The sequence below is a fragment of the Solanum pennellii genome, chromosome 4 (genome assembly GCF_001406875.1).
Source record: "Solanum pennellii chromosome 4, SPENNV200".
Classification (NCBI taxonomy): Eukaryota; Viridiplantae; Streptophyta; class Magnoliopsida; order Solanales; family Solanaceae; genus Solanum; species Solanum pennellii.
In genome coordinates, this window is record NC_028640.1 from 7,462,033 (window position 1) to 7,482,646 (window position 20,614).

The following is a 20,614-nucleotide window of genomic DNA, read 5'->3' on the forward strand; positions in this document are numbered from 1 at the left end:
ATCATATTATATTATAAGTGGGAAGGTTCAAAGTACAAAAGTTGAATTACCATTTTATCCCTACAATAAATCAACATAATATAAAACAATAAATAATAGATACCATCCTTTAAAACTTAATTAATCATTTTAAAAGAAGATAAAAAAAGATTAACTTCTATTCGTCATTCCTTTTACCCCCATTTAATTCTCTTCCAGATGTTAGTCAATTAATTTGATTAATTATATCAGTTTCACCAACTGATGTGCGTGACCATCAAACTTCTCTCCAATAAGTATATTGATTCTCTTAATGTCCTGTCATGTACTAATTAATGTGACCCCTCAACTTCTTCGTTAACTATAAATGTAATTTATTAATTTGCAAGATATATAACAGCGATAAAGGCATAAAGCTCAAGCAATAATGTCCATTTATCCAGATTTGTTTTAATGGTACGTAAATAGTATGTATAACTTATAAATTTTTGTAGTTCATATAGTAGTAAATATTAGATTGTTATCCTTTCTTATTAGAGTCTTTCTAATAATATTTCATTGCTTTAATAGGGAAAGCATGACAAAAAGATCATATATTATTACAATATTAATATTAATTATATGTAGATTGTGACAAAGGATTGTTGGAGTTACGTTGATACTTCCAAAAATATTGTCATATGTTAATATCAAGTTTCTTCTTCTTGATTGAAGGGTGAATATTCCACCTGATCTTTTATATAACTAAAATCTTTATGAAATATTGAGTTGTTCAATTTTGCAAATTTACACTATATCTAATCACTCATTCAGCAAAGAAGTAATTTTATTAAGCTATTTGCTCATCAATAATCTTCTATTCCTTTAAAGTAAAATCTCAGAAATAATTTTTGTTTTGTTCCCTTTCTCCATTTCAGATGAAATTCAGTGGTAAGATGTAAATTCTATTTTATGTTAATAAATTTTCTTTTCTTATTTCTCTCAATAATCTTTCCTAATGTAGTAGTAAAGTACTGCTTGAACTAAGGGTCCATGGTAAACATCTTTTCTATATCTATATTTATATTTACATTTACAAGTTACATGCTAGAAGTAAGGATGCATATGTATAATTTTTTTAAGACCTCCTGGTATAATTACATTGAAAAGGAACCCAAAAACCACTGAAAAAGAACTATATAAAGATTGGAAATGGTTTTCATTTTCCAAGGACACTTTATGGTAGCAATTTCTTTTATTTTTTAAAATAATGTGACATGAATAACTACCAACAGGAAGTCTATCAAGTACAAATTTTATAAAATAGTTAAGAAACAAACGTGCAACGCACGTTCCTGAAACTAGTATATAAATACAACGGTGAAAGAAGAAAGATTATAGACAAAGAGGAAATGGGACATTTCAAAAGTTGAGAAGGAAAATAGTTGGTTGAAGTTAGTTAGTGCTCTTTGTAGGGCAAGCAATTGAGTTAGTTAAAGACTACTAATATACTAATTCTAAATTGACAAGTGTCTCATTACTAAGTTACCTTTTTCTTGGACTTACATAAAGCTTAACATGCCGCCACGTGGATGTAACTGCACCTTGATGGAATTTTGACAATAATCCAATCCTAATAAAAAGAAAGCCAACAGCTTTGGTACAATAGTAAGAGCAAGAGCATAACGTGTGTGATGTGTAGGTTAGACGGATGTTACTTATGTTGCTTAGACTCTTCTACATGTCGATGAATGCGTATTTTGCTATTTAGTAGTGCATTTTTTAAGGATTCAAAATAAAAGACTAGGAGAAATCTGCCTTTATTTTGATTACCTTAGGCTAGAGGACTTGACGGATAACCTCAGAGGTTGGAAGAAGATTCTTGGAGACCACGACAACCCTTGCTGAAACGGGTATGGTGGACAATGGTACCGCAACATGTTTGGTGTGTCCGGACAATTTCTTTTTTTTGGATAACTCCCCAATCAAACTCAAACTCAAACTCAAAAGCTCAATGATGGGTAAAAATTAATAGTAATAAGGCAGTTATAACAGTGACAAGTGGACAAGATGGGGTTGCTCCAATGTTAAACACCCTTCACCTCCCAGGTTGTAGGTACGAATCACCAAGAAAACAAATAGATAAGTAACAGGGTAGTACACTTGTGCCGGTCAAGACTTGAAAACCTGGAAGACATAAGCAAAAGGTTATGGTAAAAGACCAAGATAGTTGTGTAAGGTTTTCCTTGGGGGTATAGCACTTGCATATGACTCTAAGAAAGGCAATTTGATGTACACTACAAGGTGGGGAATCGAACTCTCACCAATAAGGTGAATGTTCAGGTAACCAATCAACTTGTCAATTGAGCTACTAAAATTTCCACGTATGACTCTTTCTCATTAATGAAATACACCTTACAAAGAAAGAAAGCTTCAAGGTTGTGTAACAACGCAGAAGAAAGATGCCCATCATCAATTAACTGACAGTTGGATAGTGCAACAGATATTGCACTAGTCCATACAGATCCTTCTTTACATATTTGCATCAGAAATTTTAATCATCATATTTTCTTTATGACGGTGGCGTTCGAGTCAACTTATGCGCACCTCAACTATTCTAGGTGGTACCTTCTACCTTCCACCAGCCCAAGTGCCGGGCGACTCCATCTGCCAAAAGCTCAGGCAGATAGGAATAAATCACCTGATTTTTCGCCACCATTGGGCTGAGCTTAAGACGTCATGGTTCACCTACTACCTCATTGACCACTAGGCCACACCCTTGGGTGCACAAATTTTAACCATTATTTCATCTAATGAAAGCATATTTAGGCAACAACATGGCTACAAATAATCAAAAAACTAAATCAGTAAACCAACTTAACAGTGATGAGGAAAAGAAGTAAAGGCTCCAATTTGGTAGGCAGATATTTCAATTCCTCTCCCTTCCTTTGTCAATTATCAGTATGGTCAGATGTAGTTTAGGGATACTTATTGTTCAATGTATTTTCTCCATTGCATCAGGACAATGATTAAAATAAGTTGAGCACAAAAAGCTTAATACACTACTCTCTGGAATAGTCTAACCTCATTTGTTTACCTTACTAAAACAACTTATAAACTTCATTGTTTAGAAAGGGCAGACAGATTAATAACGTTCTTCTAGTAGCTACAGAGCATCGATCTTCTATACGAGAAAGAGATGAGGCAATCCTGGACTTCTATGCAGGCTAGACATTGAGAAAGCATTCGACCATATCAATCTGCTGAGTCAAATGCTTGGAGACAAATGGATCCGTTTCTGTGTGTTTTCAGTTAGCTTCTGCATTTACTAATGGCAAACCTGAACTGAACGTCACTTCTCTTCTCAAAGGGGACTGAAGCAACAAATTAACTCATTATCCCTATGTTAATTATGAGAAAGTAAGGGATGAACGCTCTGAAGAGTTTACAGAGCATCTTTTCCTACACTACCATAGAACATCAGAGTTATGAACCATCTTCCGAGACATCTTTGTAATACACAGGGCAATGCTCAGAACTGCTTGCAAGTTGGTCATAAAGTAATCTCACAAGGAACAGAAAGAATTTGGACCAACGTCCCTACCAGCATTTTTATGGATGTTATGGAAAGAGAGGAATCAAAGATGCTTTGAAGGGAGAGCTATACCTGCCCCTAGCTTGAAAAACTAAATGGTTCTATCAACTTTCATAGTGTCAGCTCAAAAATGAGTATGAAGTTGAGACACTGTTAGATTTCTTGCAATCTTTGCAGAAGTAGTTTGATACCTCTTGTACTTATCCAGCACTTATTCCTGATCTTCTATCAACAAAAAGACTTGCACACACTTGTCAGGAAAACAACTGTAATCAGTAACCTCAAAGAACCCCAAGCACGACACCTCAAATACCCGAAAAATAACATAGTTGACGTTTCTCAGCAGCAAACGTTTAAAAGTTACAAAAATAATCCTGTAAAACATCATTAAGAACAAGAATAACAGCTAAAACACCGCATATTATAGTACATATAATGAATAATACATAATTTACATGAAAAATTGGACACTTAACTCCATCAGAAAGCTTCTAAGTTACAATCTTCTACAGTGCTAAGTATAACCCAAAATCAATAATACATATTCAAGATGAAGTACAATCAAAACTCCCTCATCATTTTCAATGTAAAACTGCACAAATTAATGGGTCTTCTCGCTGGCAAACCAACTGTGCAAAGTGATTGAGAATTCCGAGTAGTTCTAGGAATTAAATCTGACCTTTCTAGATTCTCGTCAAGATGTCCCAGCAGCAGATACCTTCAGCTTCTTGGGTAATGGATTCCCCCCAGACAATACCACGTAAGAGTAGAAGCAAAACATTGCAGCACTGTCATTTCAGACAGCAGAATTCAGATAATGATACACATCACAATGAATTTTAAAGAAAAAAAGACATTACGATACCTCATGGCAGCATAAAAGCCAGTGGGAAATACTTTCCTTGTCTGCAAAAGAACTACAATCATCAATTTGAAAATGCAAGCCACTAAATAATCTAATAGAAGACTTCCGGAATACAAGGAACTACCAGAGAGAAAGTCTGCATGTTTTTCCACAGAAGGACTGCAGCAAGCACTGCAGGGCCATAGCAGCGAAGTCATTAATAATTGGAGAGACGGTATACATCAAATATCAACTTGGCTGGACGTATTGATGTCAGCAACAACCAACTAAACAAAATGTTTTCATTTGCTTCAACAAATGTGGCAAGAAAGAGTGACAGATCATCTCGAAATTGTTTGGCTTGATGTAGGAAAATAGAAGCAAAAAAAAAAAAAAAAGAAAAGAAGAACAGATCTTCAAATGGAAGATGGGAAAAACTTTCCTTCTTTCCCTTCTTTTTCCTTTTCAAGCAAGGATTATTTCCGCATAAAAGATGTTTCCATGGACTTAGTATATTCATATTACCAGGTGGTTGAGGGCGGGAAGTTGTGAAGTCGAGAGCTAGAAGTATACATTATTAATTTATAGATGTCTGGTTCATTTCAAACAATTACGCAATCAATTTTTACTAAAGTTCCATTTCCCAAGTGTTTTTACACATCCGTTGTCTCATTCATAGAAAATATCTATCAACCGAATGATATACACACACAGTTTGTCTTTCCTATCCCTGACTTACCATATTGACAAAATTCTATTGTTCAACAAAAAGAAAGAGTTACTGCTCAAAGAAAAGAATGCGGAAACAAGGCTGACAAAAAATGCTACCACTAAGATCAGATAAAAAAAGATCACACTCAAAGAAATCGTTCCCTTTTCATCAGCAAACTAAAGGAAGTCCAGCTGCACAGATAGCAATTAACTTACAGGAAACCAGCAAATACCTGCTTGACCCAGTATGAATGGCAAGCTAGACTTTCCTTGTCTCCAGACCCTCAAGCTAATGAAGCTGAAGGCCAGTAAAGCACCTCCAAAAAGAACACCATTACTTAAAGTCGCAGGGTTTCTTGAGAAAATAAAACCAACAATGCCCCCAGTGAAAACAAGACCACCTGTGATGAGGATCATTAAAGTACTTACTAATCATAATAATTAAGTAGCTGCAAGAATTATAAACAACACTGTGATAAGAAAGTATAGGTAAGACAGAAACATAATAGAAATATTTTCGGTCATTTTGATCTCCTTATTATGTTACTCGACATCTTTCTGATAAATTAATGTTTCCACTTGATTTATGTGATTAGTTTGATTTATTATCACAAAAGCAGTGAATATAATAGAAAGAGGGATAGAGAGAAGAAATGTGCTAGATTGCTGAAGGCATTATTCGTTCTTGAAAGAAGCACGGGAAGATTCAAAGCTAGTAAGAGAGAGTAATAGCTCAAGCGAACACTCTTACATAGGCACCAGAATGATTAAAATATTTCCTGAATCTACTGATTTAAGATTCTGAGAATCATTGGTTCCTGCGTAAAGTTCAGAACTTTATATAGCTAAAAGAAATGCAAGGGACTAATACCTTGATGTTGTTAACAAGGGAATGATTCTACCTTTTTGCCCTACCTATATCTACTGCATCACCAAACATCTATAGGATGCACAAGCTCCAAATTAATGAAGCAAATATATTGGATCCAGTGACACATCGGGGATTCCACTAGGATAGGTCATTCAATAGAACTGGTGTTTACAGTTACAGAAATGTGTTAGAGATATATACTGGTGTTCACAACATAGTTAGCAGATAAAGAAACAAATATGTATGCTTATGTGTTAGGTTGCGACCCTTCCCCTGACCCAGCTAATGCAGGATACTTTGTGCACAGGGCTGCCTCTTTTATAACAAGTATACATAGCAAAAGAAGGAGCTGTAAAGAATGTTGCTCTCGACATGAAGACACCTACACTCTATTTAAGTAGTTATCCTAAGAACTGCAGAAGCAAAAGAAAAACAACAAGATTGTTGCACTTTTATGTAGTTTCCCCTCAAGAGCCCTTCCATTCCTCTCGATTTGGACTCCTAATGTAATAGTTGAAGGAATGACCTAAAGTAAATCCTAAGAATGATTGGAAACATAATCTTCCTTTGTCTTTTCTTTAATTGGTAACCATAAATTATAAAGAGGAGGAGTTAAAAAAGGAATGCAAAACAAACAAAATAGACAAAAACAAATCTTTTCAGTGAATCATTAAAATTCTAGAATAGAATTTATGTTTGGATAAGGCGTCAACCTAAAAAAAGGTTATTGGCATACAAGGTGGAAAATACTGTTTCTAGTTTACGCCTTTTAAGTTTTAAGCATTATTCTGAAAAGTGCAACAACTGAGAATAAACTTGACAGAGAAAAGAAGGGCTGGTGATATCAGGCACTAAACGAGCACTAGTTTCTCTACCTTTTTGAGGCAATACTCACCAAAGGGAATACCAAAACAGAAATCATGGATTTTGGCTGTCCTTTTTGAAGGACTGATGGAGTTTTCTTGCACTGACCCTTTCATTTCTTTTCCTGGAACAAGTTCGTCCGACTTTAAATTTGAATTTGATGAGCTTCCATTATGTGATTGTGATGCATCTTTAGTACAACCTAAAGTGTTCCTGTTTTCTAAATTGGATAAATCCTTTCTACGAGCATCATTTCTCACAACTACTACCTGAACTCCATGACAGATGAAGATGTGTAAGTGCATGTACATTCCACATAGAGTGCCGCTCACTCCACAAACCCAAATTTCAGCAAAATAATAGAAAGTCCAATACAAGTAGTATTAGAAAACTAAAATCATTATCATTTTGGAAGTCAAATGCCAGATGTCAACCAATAAATCACCAAATTGCTTCAAAGAAACAAAAGAAAGGAAACAAATAAGGACGACAAATTAAAAATTTTACGCAGATAAATGGTTCCATCTTAGTCTGATTTGATATGATTTGTGAGCAAAAACATCTTCTATTACTAGTAGCCGGCTAGCCGCAAGAGAACATTGAAGTAAGTTGATAGAGAAACATCAACTTGGAGTTTAAAATGTGAATAGTTAACGAATTTGATTTCTTGCAAATCATAGATGATGTATACAATTCTGAGGTACACGTAAGTTGTTCCAAACACTACCTACTATATGTTATGTTGAGAAAATGGAGTGGATACAGAGGATTCGCACAACTAAACTCACCTAAATTATAACTGACCCAACTAATTGGAATGAAGGTATAGCTGATTGACATGACTCTTGCATTAAACTCGAGCTTAATATTGCAACAACATATGCAATATTAAATTCAAGCCAGACAATCAAAACAAAATAGGAGGGATAGTTGGAAATAGACAAGTATGTGCAAATATTTTGCCTTATAACTACACAGGATAACCTGAAAAAATAAGTATTTTTTATTAATTTTTCAATGTCAAAATGTGGTCGACAAAGAATTATTATTGGACTCTAGAACTAAAACCCATTGAAAAACCACACTCAACCTTCATCACAAATCATGAAAAGAACACATCTTTACCAAAAAGATCAATTTTTAATCAAATTAACATAATTCCACATCAAGAATCCATCAAGTTCCTTCCTTTTTCTTCTGAGATTTCTTAAAATCCTTTCCTTTTATCTCTAAACAAACAAAAAATAACCACACTCAACCTTCATTGCAAACCATTGAAAGACCACATTTTTACAAAAAAAGATCAAACTTTTAACCAAATTAACAGCACCCCACATCAAAAGTTCATCAAATTCCTTCCTTTTTTCTTGAATATCTTCATATTATTTCCTTTTATCTCCAAACAAACAAGAATATTACACTTAACCTTCATTGGAAACCATGAAATGACCACATTTTTACAAAAAAAAATAAATCAAACTTTTAACCAAATTAACATAACCCCACATAAATAATTCATCAAATTCCTTCCTTCTTTTTCTGGGATTTCATCTGATTCTTTCCTTTTATCTCCAAATAAACAAGTATAACCACACTGAACCTTCATTACAACCCATGAAAGGACCACATTTTGACCAAAACGATCAAACTTTAAACCAAATTAACATAACCCCACATCAAATATTCATCAAATTCCTTCCATTTTTTTTCTGGAATTTCTTCAAATTCTTGCCTTCTATCTCCAAACAAACAAAAACAAAAGCAAACACCAAATAAAGAACACTCATTTCTCAATTACAAAAGAAACATGAACGAGAAATTCAAGACAAGATAACAAGTTAAAGCAAAATTTGGGGAAACAAGAGAAATAAAAAATAAGCAAATAAAATACAAAAAATAAAATAAAATAAATAAATAGGCACCTTCCGTGGAAGAGTAGAACAAGGATGGAGATGAGTGTGGAACAGAAATCTCTTGATGGAAGAGAAGCATGAGAGCTGAGAAATCGTTGATGACATTCTTGATTCACTTCGATTTATTTTTTTAACTTTTGGAGAAAATATTGGAATATTCAAAGTTGTGTTTTTATGAATTTGAGAAAGTGAGGAAAGTGGTTCTGTATAAGTAACACTTTTGGTCCATTAATAGATAGAGTGTGTTTCTTTTTAAGGCGAAATGATCTGATAAATCTTGATAGTTGGTTTTGTTTGTCATCTGAAATCTTTTTTACTAACTATTCTATCAATTAAATACTTAAAATCATTAAAATATGTTATTTTAAATTCATCTGACAGCGGACTAAAGCTTATGTAATGTTTATTTGCGAAATAGGATAAAATGTATGGTTACACATGTTTAAAAGTAAGTAAATATAAATAATTTAATTAAAAGAGAATATTAAAAAAAATTTCAGAAATTGTACAATGAAGATAAAAATAGATTCCCTTCTTGGCTTCTTCCCCATTCCATAACTGTTACTCTTCTTCTTCATAAGTTACTACTGCCGCCATTATCGTTGCCCCCCCCCCCGCCTCCTCTATGCCCCACTTCATTTATCTTTCTCTATTCTTTTTCTATGATATTTATTTTTTATTTTTCTCTTCTAATACAAGAAATTTTCATAGAAAAAAAGGGAGAAAAAATAAATAAGAGAAAACAAAATTGAAATGACAAATAGATGAAAAGATTTAGAAGAGAGAAAAAAATGAAATTCCAAAATAATTAAAATTTTCTCCACTTTCAATTCGATGGATCTTTCGTCCAAACAACTCGTCGACATTGATTTCTTTGCAATGACTACCTCAACGGTGGCTATCTATGAATGAAGGGGTCGGAGAGACAGTTTTTCCGTGAATCAATTTCAAAAGGTTGATTTTGAAGATAGAATATGAGACTTTTTTTTAAAAAAAATATTTGTAATGATAAATTATGATATGACATTTTTTGTCTATGTTACAATTTCTATGTGATGTGGATAAAGATTTGTCTTCCACATCAGCGCGATTGAGAGATACTCATGCTCAAAGGGGATTAAAATAACGTGTTGGAATAATTTTAAGTGTTTAGTTGACAAAGTGGTAAGTGGAAGTGTCTAGGTGACAAACAGAGCCAAGTATGAGGGCTTCCCATGTCATTCCGTTTTTTTAAAGAAAGAAGTATTTGACAATCTTTTTGAACTTGACGTGAATTATTAGTTTCATTTTTTGAAATATCGACAATCTTAAAAACATTTTTCTACTTGATTAACTAAACTTAGATAGCCCTCAGATCTACCATGTTAGTCTCAAACTCTTGTATGTGCATGAGACTTTTAATTAAAAATTGAGAAAAATGTTGAAAATACTCCTAAATTTGACGAGAATTTAGGAGTGTATTGCACTCTTATTGCAAGCTTGAGGTGTATTAAAGTTCAGTTTGTCAAGTAACAAGGTGTTTTTAAAGTTGTCAATAGTTTGGGGATGAAACTAATAATTTGCGCCGAGTTTAAGGTATTTACAATACTTCTTATCTAAATATTTATACAGGTGTCATTCTTTTGTGAGTTTGGTCCTTGAATTATCCGCTATTTGCTGAACTATTACCAACTATCGTCAATACCTATTAGAATCATTAAACTATGTGCTCTGATATCACTTGTTGGCTTCAAAAGTAATTAGGGCGGCATGCATATGCTTACAATTATAAATTGAGATGATGATAAATTAGATGACCAAACACTTATGCTAAAAACATAATATTATTATGTGGTTTAGCCAATCGGCTTATATTTGAAATCTTATAAAAAAATATTAAAACTATTAAGAGTAAAATCTCCCCACAAACAAAAGTTTATAAATGACTACGTTGTTGATGTCATTGTGTTCTTGATATGAAAAAAAATGTCACGATCCAGGGGTACACCCTAGATGTTATATGGAGTACTTGACCCCCAAGGGGTCTCATACAAGCCCTTAGCATATCATAACATAAGATAATAGGAAAGTGCGGAAATTTTAAAACATTTTCCATACAATCAAAGACTTTTATATAGCAAAGCGCAAGTCTTAGTGCATTTGTCTCAAACCATGTAGAACATGAAAATCTTAGGAACCAAGCCCATATAATAGTCTAAAACATAAAGAAAGACATAAAAGGAAATGGTGGTTATATTCTCGATGCTATGAACCAAGTCTTCAACTCCTTGCTCCTACTAAGAACCTATCCTCGGAGATGAAACTCAAAATCGTCAAACCCTGTATTTGATAAGAATGTAGGCAAAAGTATGTGTTAGTACAAAAATACTAAATATGATAGTTAACATAACATCATAAGAGCATAACATAAGAGTTGGTCAACATAAGTCATATGTCATAATCATAAGAGATACTTCATGAAACGTAAACTTTAAGTATATGAGATAATAACATAGTCATAGGCATAATCTCTGACATAGACATCATATAGGTATTAGTCAACCCTTAGTCTTTCATATCATAAGAGAACTACTTCTCAAATAATTCCAAAGCATACATGTGCAATGCATGGATAAAATTCCATAATTCCATCCACGCTAAGTATCACTTTTAGGTCATCATAATCATATTTACCATCTCTTATTCTCATAATTAACTTGTTTTTCGTAGACAAGGGAACCTTCATCTTTAGTCAAACATATCTAGGAAGGAAACTATGAAAACAATTCAAGCTAAGAAGATATATATCATATAGGCAAATCTCATGTTAGAACATGCTTACAATACTTCCTTGAAGTAATCTAGTTCCATCATATACATTGTCACTTAGTTTAGGGACTTGTCCCTCATATTCATAATAGCCATGGAAGAGTACCTCTTTACTAGTCCAAGGCAAGTCATTTTTCATGAATTGTTACAATTTACTTATTCAAGGATACCAAGGAAAAGTAATTTTACTCAATCCGATCTAAACATACTTCATAGGTAGCTTCAAGTTAAACTTGTGCAATGCATGAATAAGACCTCGTAATTCTATCCATGCTAAGTACTATTTTAGGCTATCATACATCAATGATTTCTATTTATCATTCGAAACTACCAAAGAATAACACCCTATTAGGCTAGAACAAGCTACCAAGAAATAGTCACCATATTGGATTAGACCAAAGCTACCTAGGAAAAACATACTATCCTGTAAGCCCAAGCTACACAAGAAAAGAGTATTATTCCACCATCCTAGCTACCAATGAAATGGTTTGGCCTAATCCAAGTTATGCTACCATGAAAGCATTCTATGATACTAGTGCAAGCTACCCTTAGGAGAGTATGGTTTCTGAATCCTAGGCTATCATGAGGTCTTATACTTATGCTACCATGCAAAGATTCTACGATGCTAATGCAAGCTACCCCTAGGAGAGTATGGTGATGAGACGGTCTTGTCTTACCAAGTCAAGTTATACATGAAGGGAGTTTTATGTCACAATCTTAAGCTAACATAACTAAACATTGATTCATTTTAGGTGATTTCAACCTAGAATCATTCTATGTGAGAGAACCTTTCACATCATATCATATTCATATTTAGGTGTGCGTGAGAATGTCCTTTTAACAACACAATAACATATCAAGATCATAGACACTTCACTCTCAAAGTGTTCTTAAGCATATACAATTCAACATATTAGCTTTACTCTCAAAGCTCTAGGAATCAACATCTCACTACAATCCTTACTGTCAAAGCTTTAATTTCTTACCATCATCATAAAAAACTAGTTTTGAAGGCATTCTAATCACATAATTCACTATAAAGTGATTTTAGTCATAAATCACATAAAGATTCAACTTTAAGCTTTACTAGTCATGATCCATCACATATATACTATAATCTAATTCAATTCATGTAAACATGCTTTTATTCTTGAACAATTATTACTCGTATCATCAATCTTAGAAGATCATCTCTAAGTCTTCAATTTTTCTCTTTTAAGGAACAAACCCACATTGTTCAATTTCATCAATTAACTAGGGTATTCCATGGACAATATGTATATTCATCATACTATCATGATTCAATACTAAAAAAATCATAAACAAGTAATATCCACTCAATTGGACTAATACTCAACTTGACTCACAATATTGGAAGGAACCCTAACTTGAATTGGAAATTTCATCTTCACAATTGTGGTATGTCTAACTAGGGGACTCCATGAATGGAAGAATCCATGGATGAATAAGATATCATACCTTGATTATAAATCCCTCACAAAGCTTGCAACAATGGAGGAATTTGACCTAACTTGCTTCTCTTTTTTTTTAATTTTATTTTTGAGATAAAGAATTCTTGAAGGGAATTGAGTCTCCTTGGTGAATTGAAATAATGATTTGGAAATCACTTAATTAAGGATACAATAGTTTTATATAGGTGGTATAATTACTAATAAAATGCCACTACTTAATAATAATTAATTCTAGAATGTCCCCTTAACCGCCTAACCCACCTTCACTACCTCACTCACGAGACCACGCCAACAGGTTATGGGTAGACCCACGTGGCATGCTGGTTATCTGTGGGTGGAAGTCTGGGTGGAAACTTTTGGGGTCTTGACCCACGATCCCTCACCCACGAGGCATGGGTCTATCTACTGGTCGTGGTTCCCTTTCGTGGGTGGATTGTTTTGGCAACTTTTGGGGTGATTTCTAGGGTCCTCCTCAAGGACCCTTGGTTGGTTCTTGGAGAGTCGTACCTTGACGTTTTGATTCTAAATCCTTGATTATAAGTAAAGGAAGTGATGTCTACGACTCTAACCCTAACGTAAGGCTCTAGTTTAGCTTATTAGTTTTCGAGTGTTACAAAAGAGTGTTTAATTTATAGAGTTCCATTTTTCCTACTAGAAAAGAATAAATCAAATATGGAAAAAAATCGTATATCCTTTTTAGAAAAAATTAATGCATTTATGGTAATACTTTAATTTTCTTTAAGAAAAATTTAAAACTTAAATAAGGTAAAAAAAAATTAGGGCAAACCCTTTCACTAGATTTTCTTGACAAAACTTGATCAGTCTTATTTACTGCATAATATCTTTGTTCTTTGTGGTCTTCATCATTGTTGTTTGTCATGATTAAAAATAAAGTTCAAAATATATGAATTAAAATAGTTTTAAATTTTTTTATTTTTATTCTTAAAATTACAGGAACAAGAATGCTGTAAATATGGTTGAAACGTCTTCTCCATATGTAGCTGGATAAAACTCTTTATTATTGTTAAATTGATTGCAAATTGATTTGAAACTGTCTTGAATCTATCTTCAATTTCGTTCAACTAGTAGATCATTGAATCATGTACTTTGATACCACTGGTTGAGTTTGAAAGTAATTAAGATTATGCGGAAGGTTGAAATTGCAAATCATAATGGTGATAAATTAGATGAAAAAAAATAATACTAAAAACATAATATTATTATATGGTTTGTATGAAAAACTAGCAACAAAGAAGAGGAAAATTTACAAGAATATACTACTTCAGACCTTAATTTACATTATATTTTTCTAGTCTTTTATTACAACATTAACATTTTAATTATAAATATGACAATTTATTATAAAATAAATAGCTACATGGTTTCAGACTTATTTATTGATTAATGAGTTGATTATGAGAATCATATTTTACCTTTTATTTTAGAGCAAACTACATAAATTTCATTACTTTAGACCATAATTATTGGAAGCCCATAGATTTCTAATTTACTTTCTTTACCATTTTTTCAGTCGAATGCATGAATCAAAAGTGGTTAGATACGTGCATCTATCAAAATTAAAAAGAACATATACGTTATTCAATTAATTCGAATTAAGTGGCGTAACTTAATTTCATTATTAAAGGAGTCAAATATGGGGATTTAACAAAAAAACAAATTTGATGGATCAATTCATATCAACTGTTACAGATTTTTGGAAAAAAACTAAATCACTCATATTAGCATATCTGGTGTTATAAACTTCATCTTCTTCGTCGATTCATTCCTTCGAATTCTCAATTTTCAAAGTATTTTTCAAGTGGTGAATATAACCATATTGTTAAGGTATTCGACTTTATGGATCTCTAAAATCGCTTATGAAAATTATAGAATTGATAAAATACTATTGATGGAGAATGCAACATACAATGATCTAGTCGATCCTATTTCGACTCTAGATTCAATGTAACGACTCTTTTAATCTTTTGTTATAAATTTGACCTATTTTTTCTGAGTTTAACCCCTAGTAGTAGTGTTTATAAATAATTTATGACTTGTACCAATGAGTGATATGATTTTTAAATTAAATAATGGATTATATTGTTATTAATAATAAAGAAAAAAAATAAGAGGACTCGAGAGAAATGTTTTTTTGATTTATAACTATAAAAACATGTTTCTACTTGATTAACTAAACTTTGATACATCTCCGACTCTACCATGTTATAGCAAGTGGTCTCAAAATCTTGTATGTGCATAAGACTCTTAATAAAAAAATCAAGAGAAGTGTTCATAACACTACAAAATTTGACAATAAATTAGAAGTGTATTCCACTCATGTTGCAAAATTGGGGGTGTATTTAAGTTTAATTAGTCAAGTAAAGAAGTGCTTTTAAAGTTGTCAATAGTTGTGGATGAAATTAATAATTTGCGTCGATTTTAGGGTTATAGACAATATTCTTAGCTAAACTATTTATATAAGTATCATACTTTTGCAAGTTTGATCTTTGAAATATTTGATATTCACTGAACTATTACTAACTATCGTCAAATAGCTATTAGGATCATTAAACTATGTGCTCTGATACCACTTGTTGAGTTCGAAAGTAATCAGGGAGTCATGTGATAGTTTACAATTGTAAATCAAGATGGTGATAAATTAGATAACAAGTACTTATAGTAAAAACATAATAGGGAAAAGACATAGATTTCTCCTAAACATGTCAAATACACGCTTCACCTATCATGACGACCTATTACACTCCTTTACCACTTAAAAGTAAATTTAATACCACCCTGCGATGTGCAACACCACTCTCATAAATAGCATTACATCAGCGCCATATCATAAATTATATTTTTATATATCTTTTTTACTTTCTTTTCTTTATTACTCGACTATTATTTTATTAATTATATTTTACACTAATTAATTCCTAATTAATTATTAAAATTCTCTAATAATTCTATCTTCTTCATTGCAAAATGGTAAATAAGAAACTTTTAGCAATGACCATCAAGAAAATTGCCCGCAATTTTGAGTTGATTAGTGGAGTGGAAGAATTCTTCCATTCCAAAATATACCCATAAGAAGGTTGCTTCAGTTTCTTCCAATGATTGGCCATAGAAATTAAGATTTCATTATTATTTTTCGTGACTTGTAGTTGTAAATATTTTTCAGATTTTGACATACATTCTTTGTTATTTTTCCATGTTCTTCCTGGAGATTTCTTTAAATTTTCTTCCCATTTTCAGTCGATAACTAAATACTCAAAAATATTTGCCGAAGCCCAACTGATTGAAACCTCCTAATTTTTTTACTCCTTTTTGAAATAATTTATTTCTTGATTGTTTGTTGTTATTGATTTATTTTAAGCTTAATGAATTTTGAAGAAGATGAGGAGGGTGGGAGTAAACATGAAGAAGAAGAGATGTGGTGTTCGAGTTTAAGAAATATTTGATTTTTTTTACATTAATAATTATCTGACACGCATGATTTTTTTAATTATTATTATTTTACTATGTCAGCTTTGGGGAGGGGGAGAGGTAAAAAAATTCACTTTTAAATAGCAGAGATGTGTAATAGGTCGTCATAATAGTTTAAGTAAGCATGTAACTGACTTTTCTGTAAACCTTCAGGGGGGTTTATATCTTATTGTATGGTTTAACCTATGGGTTTACATATGAAAAACTAATTTAAAAATATTCAAACTGCTGAGAGAAAAATCTATCCATAAACAAAACTCTCTAAACGATTACATAATAAATGTCATTGTGTTCTTGATATGAGAGAAAAATCTTTAATTTATAGAGTTTCAAGATTTTCGTCCAAGTAAAGAATAAATCAAATATGAAAAGAATCATATTTTCCCTTTAAGAAGTAATTAAATTATTTATGGCAATATTTTTTTATTTTCTTTTACAAAAAATTAAAACTCAAATAAGGTAAAACATTAGGTCAATATTCTTACAAATCTCTCATTTTGACTGAATTTTCTTGATAAAACTTGATTCGTGTTCTTCACAGCATGATATCCTTGTTCTTCACATGGTATTCATCATTGTTTCTTGCTATGATTAAAAATAAAGTTAAATATAATGACTGAAAAATAATTTTGAATTATTTTATTTTATTCTTATAAATATAGAAAATATTGTTGAAACTTCTTCTCCACATGTATTTGGACAATAATCCTCATTATCATCGGACTTGTCAAAATGGGCTAGCCCAACCCAACCAAATTCAACCCTAACGGGCTAGAGAGTTAAATGGGTTAAGACGGGCTGACCCTTTAGGTCTTATAAAATAGTAGCTCAATCCAACCCTATGCGGGGCCACGAGTTAGGACAGACTGAATGTTCAAACAAACAATGAACAACATTGGTGTCTCAAAAAGAGTACCTAAAAGTATCAAATATTGATGTCTGATGAACACAACATCAATACATAAAGAAATTCATTTATAAATTACACACTTTAGTGAATACTTACAAAAATACATGATAGCAAAGATATAATATTGTAAGATTCATCCGAGCAAAAAAATTACATGATCACTTTTTCCATGAAAAAGACAACAAAGGGGAAATGTAAAATTAGTGCATAAGAACAAAAGTAAATTGATTTTAGTTTAATAATGACCCTAAGATGTAAAAGATCTACAAAGGAGTTAGACTTGATTTTATATTTTTTAAATATTATTGACAAAATCTTTACAAATAACAATATATATATATATATATATATATTAACATTCATAACCCATGAGCTGGTTTAAAGGCTCGTGGATTGGGCCTCTAAGGCTAGCGGGTCAAATAAGGTCGGGCTAAAAAATCTCGTTCCTAAATGACACAAAAAGTTTAGGCTCAACCGCACTTAATTCAAGTGTTGAGTTGAGTCGACTTAAAGGGCAAAAATTCATTTTAACAGCTTTAACTATCATTAAATTGATTGCAAATTTATTTGAAATCATCTCAAATTTCGTACAACTATTAAATAATTAAGCCATGTACTCTGATACCATTTGTTAGATTCGAAAGTAATTATGACATCATGCAGAATTTTACAAATAGAAATCAAGACGGTGATAAATTAGATGACAAAAACTTATATTTAATACATAATATTATTATATGGTTTAGTCAATTAGCCTACATATGAAAAACTAATAAAAAAATAAGAAAATACAAGAACATATTATTTTAGACCTTAATTTACATTATATTTTTCTAATATTTTTATTTACAACATTAACATTAATTACAAATATGACAATTTATTATGAAATAAATAGCTACACAATTTATGACATATTTTATTGGTTAATGTTTCTTTAATTTTATTTACCTTTAAGATTTGCAATAACAATTATATTTGGATATGTTTCTTTAATAAATACCTCATTTTCTCTCTCTTGTCAACCTTTACACGGAAGGAATACCAACTAACTGTCTTTCATCATATTTATCCTTGGTATTAACGCATTTCTGCACTCTTTTTTTCCATTTTTTTCATATCTCCTCTTTGAAATATCCATTAACAAATTGTTTTCGTTCTTTTTTTTTCTTTTCAAAACTATCTCAAACAACATATCTACGAATGAAAAATTCTCTCAATGTTATTTTAAAAATATATAAAAAAAAAAGGAGAAATGATAAGAAAGTTACAAGTGTTGTTTTGAAGAATATTTTGCGACAATAAATTTTATATTTGCCAATAAGAATGGTATCCTTATTTGTTTAGGGATATGAATTGTTAACATGTAGATATGCTAATATTATGGTGTATAAACATGGTACTAATTTTAAAATGACAATAATTGTAATGTATATGTAAGTTGTTGGGTCGTGTGTAACACCCCCTACGAACTAGTAAGACCTAGCTAAGGCTTGACTAAATCTAGTTGGTTGAACTAGGGCCTCACATGTTAGTTTATAGTTGGAAACTTGTTTAAATTACTAAAAATGTCTATTGAAGTTAGTTTGGTGATTTTAGAGGTCAAACGTCCTGAAACGATTAAAACGTTCAAAAACTAGTCATTTGAACTAAATAGTTGTAAGGGTCTTGTCGTTAAAGTTTTAAGTGTTGTTTGATGGTGAAAACTTGTAGAAGTGACTCCTGCACTTGGATGCATGTTTAGGATCCAAACGTCCAGGTACGACCCCCCTCCCCCCAAGGACAACCCTTTGGCCAAAAGCTGTAAAAAAAAACAGCATAGCCTATGAGGGCTATTGACAGACCGTCAATGCAACCATGAGGTGTGGATTGGATTCGTAAGTTGAGACTTAGTATCCTCACCAAAGCCTTACACCCCTCTCTGACCCAATCAGTGCCATGTAGTACGGGGCGTGAACCCACATACGGTCCGTATGTGGGTGGTCGTAGGTGCTGCCTAGTTTTAGGATTTTTAATTAAGTGAGGGTCAACTTTAAATGGTCATATCTCATAGCTAAAAACGAATTAGGTGATCCTTACCAATCCAATTAAAGATCCCTGAGTCATCTTTCAAACTCCACCGAGTTTGCCTGATTCCGATTTCAGAGTACAATAAGTTATGCTCAAAATAGTGCAGCACTTTCAAAATTAATGAGGCCAAACTACGGACAGTAACACCACCTATAGACTGTAGATGGCTACCCGTAAGTGCTACCAGGTTTGGTAAGTTTAGTTCTAAGTTGGGGGTTTGGGAATTAAGTTAACTAATCAGTTAAAGGCTTAAGGAGTCGGTTAAGTGTTCAAATGACCTCTTGTAAATAGTTAATTAGACCCTAAAACAAATCCATTAATTCACCACTCAAGACCCCAAATCATAACTAACTTTACCCCCAAAGTTTCTCACAAACTCTTCTCTCAAAAACCAACATTGAAGACCTAAAGAAGGTCAAGTAAAGCTTTAAGATGGAGGGTTTTTAAAAAGATTTTCATGAAGTTCTAAGTCTAAGGTATGAGAGCTTTTTATTCTTGGTTAGCTATCACCAAGAAGCCCTCTCAACTATGTTTTGAAATTCCCCAAATTCTAGATTTTCATCCTAAGCATTAGTCACCTTCTAAAAACGTTTCAATTGATAAATTATGATTGCTTATGATTAGATATGTTCAATTATGGGTGAATTCATGGTTTATTGATAGTTTTTAGAGAAAACCCCAAAGACCTATGATCTTCCCTTTCTTTCTCAATTGTTGTCACGACCCAAAACCGAGCCGCGACTGGCACTCACGCTTACCCTCCTATGTGAGCGAACCAACCAATCTAAACCTTAACATTTCAATTTAATATCAACAGAAAGTAATGCGGAAGACTTAAACTCATTAATAAAAGACAATTCAATAACTTCTAAAATTCAACATCTATTATTCCCCAAAATGTGGAAGTCATCACCACAAGAACATCTATGATCAAATTACTAAACTAAGAGTATTCTAAGAAGCTAAAATAAACAAAAGCTAGTCCATGCCGGAACTTCAAGGCATCAAGACATGAGGAAGAAGATCCAGTCCAAGCTAGAAGCATTAGCTCACCCTGAAATCCGGTGTAATGAAGACTGGCTAGAGTTGCGGTTGAGTTGAAGACGACGGTA

At 32.4% G+C, this 20,614-nt stretch overlaps 1 protein-coding gene across 1 annotated transcript; it reads right to left on the reverse strand.

The window, feature by feature from the left end:
• Window positions 1-3,952: 3,952 nt before the first annotated feature.
• Window positions 3,953-9,057, reverse strand: LOC107016103 (protein FATTY ACID EXPORT 1, chloroplastic). The gene is made up of 6 exons (XM_015216586.2): window positions 8,766-9,057; window positions 6,875-7,112; window positions 5,342-5,509; window positions 4,543-4,589; window positions 4,419-4,459; window positions 3,953-4,341 (listed from the first exon to the last, which is right to left on the reverse strand). The coding sequence occupies exons 1-6, from the start codon at window positions 8,859-8,861 to the stop codon at window positions 4,248-4,250; spliced, it is 684 nt and encodes a 227-aa protein (XP_015072072.1). The 5' UTR covers window positions 8,862-9,057; the 3' UTR covers window positions 3,953-4,247.
• Window positions 9,058-20,614: the final 11,557 nt, after the last annotated feature.

Coding starts and splice junctions, on each gene's coding strand:
- LOC107016103 (XM_015216586.2), bottom strand. CDS start 8,861: ATGTCATCAACGATTTCTCAGCTCTCATGCTTCTCTTCCATCAAGAGA. Junction 7,113..8,765: donor GTTCTACTCTTCCACGGAAG/GTGCCTATTTAT, acceptor CATGGAGTTCAG/GTAGTAGTTGTGAGAAATGA. Junction 4,460..4,542: donor ACATGCAGACTTTCTCTCTG/GTAGTTCCTTGT, acceptor GTTCTTTTGCAG/ACAAGGAAAGTATTTCCCAC.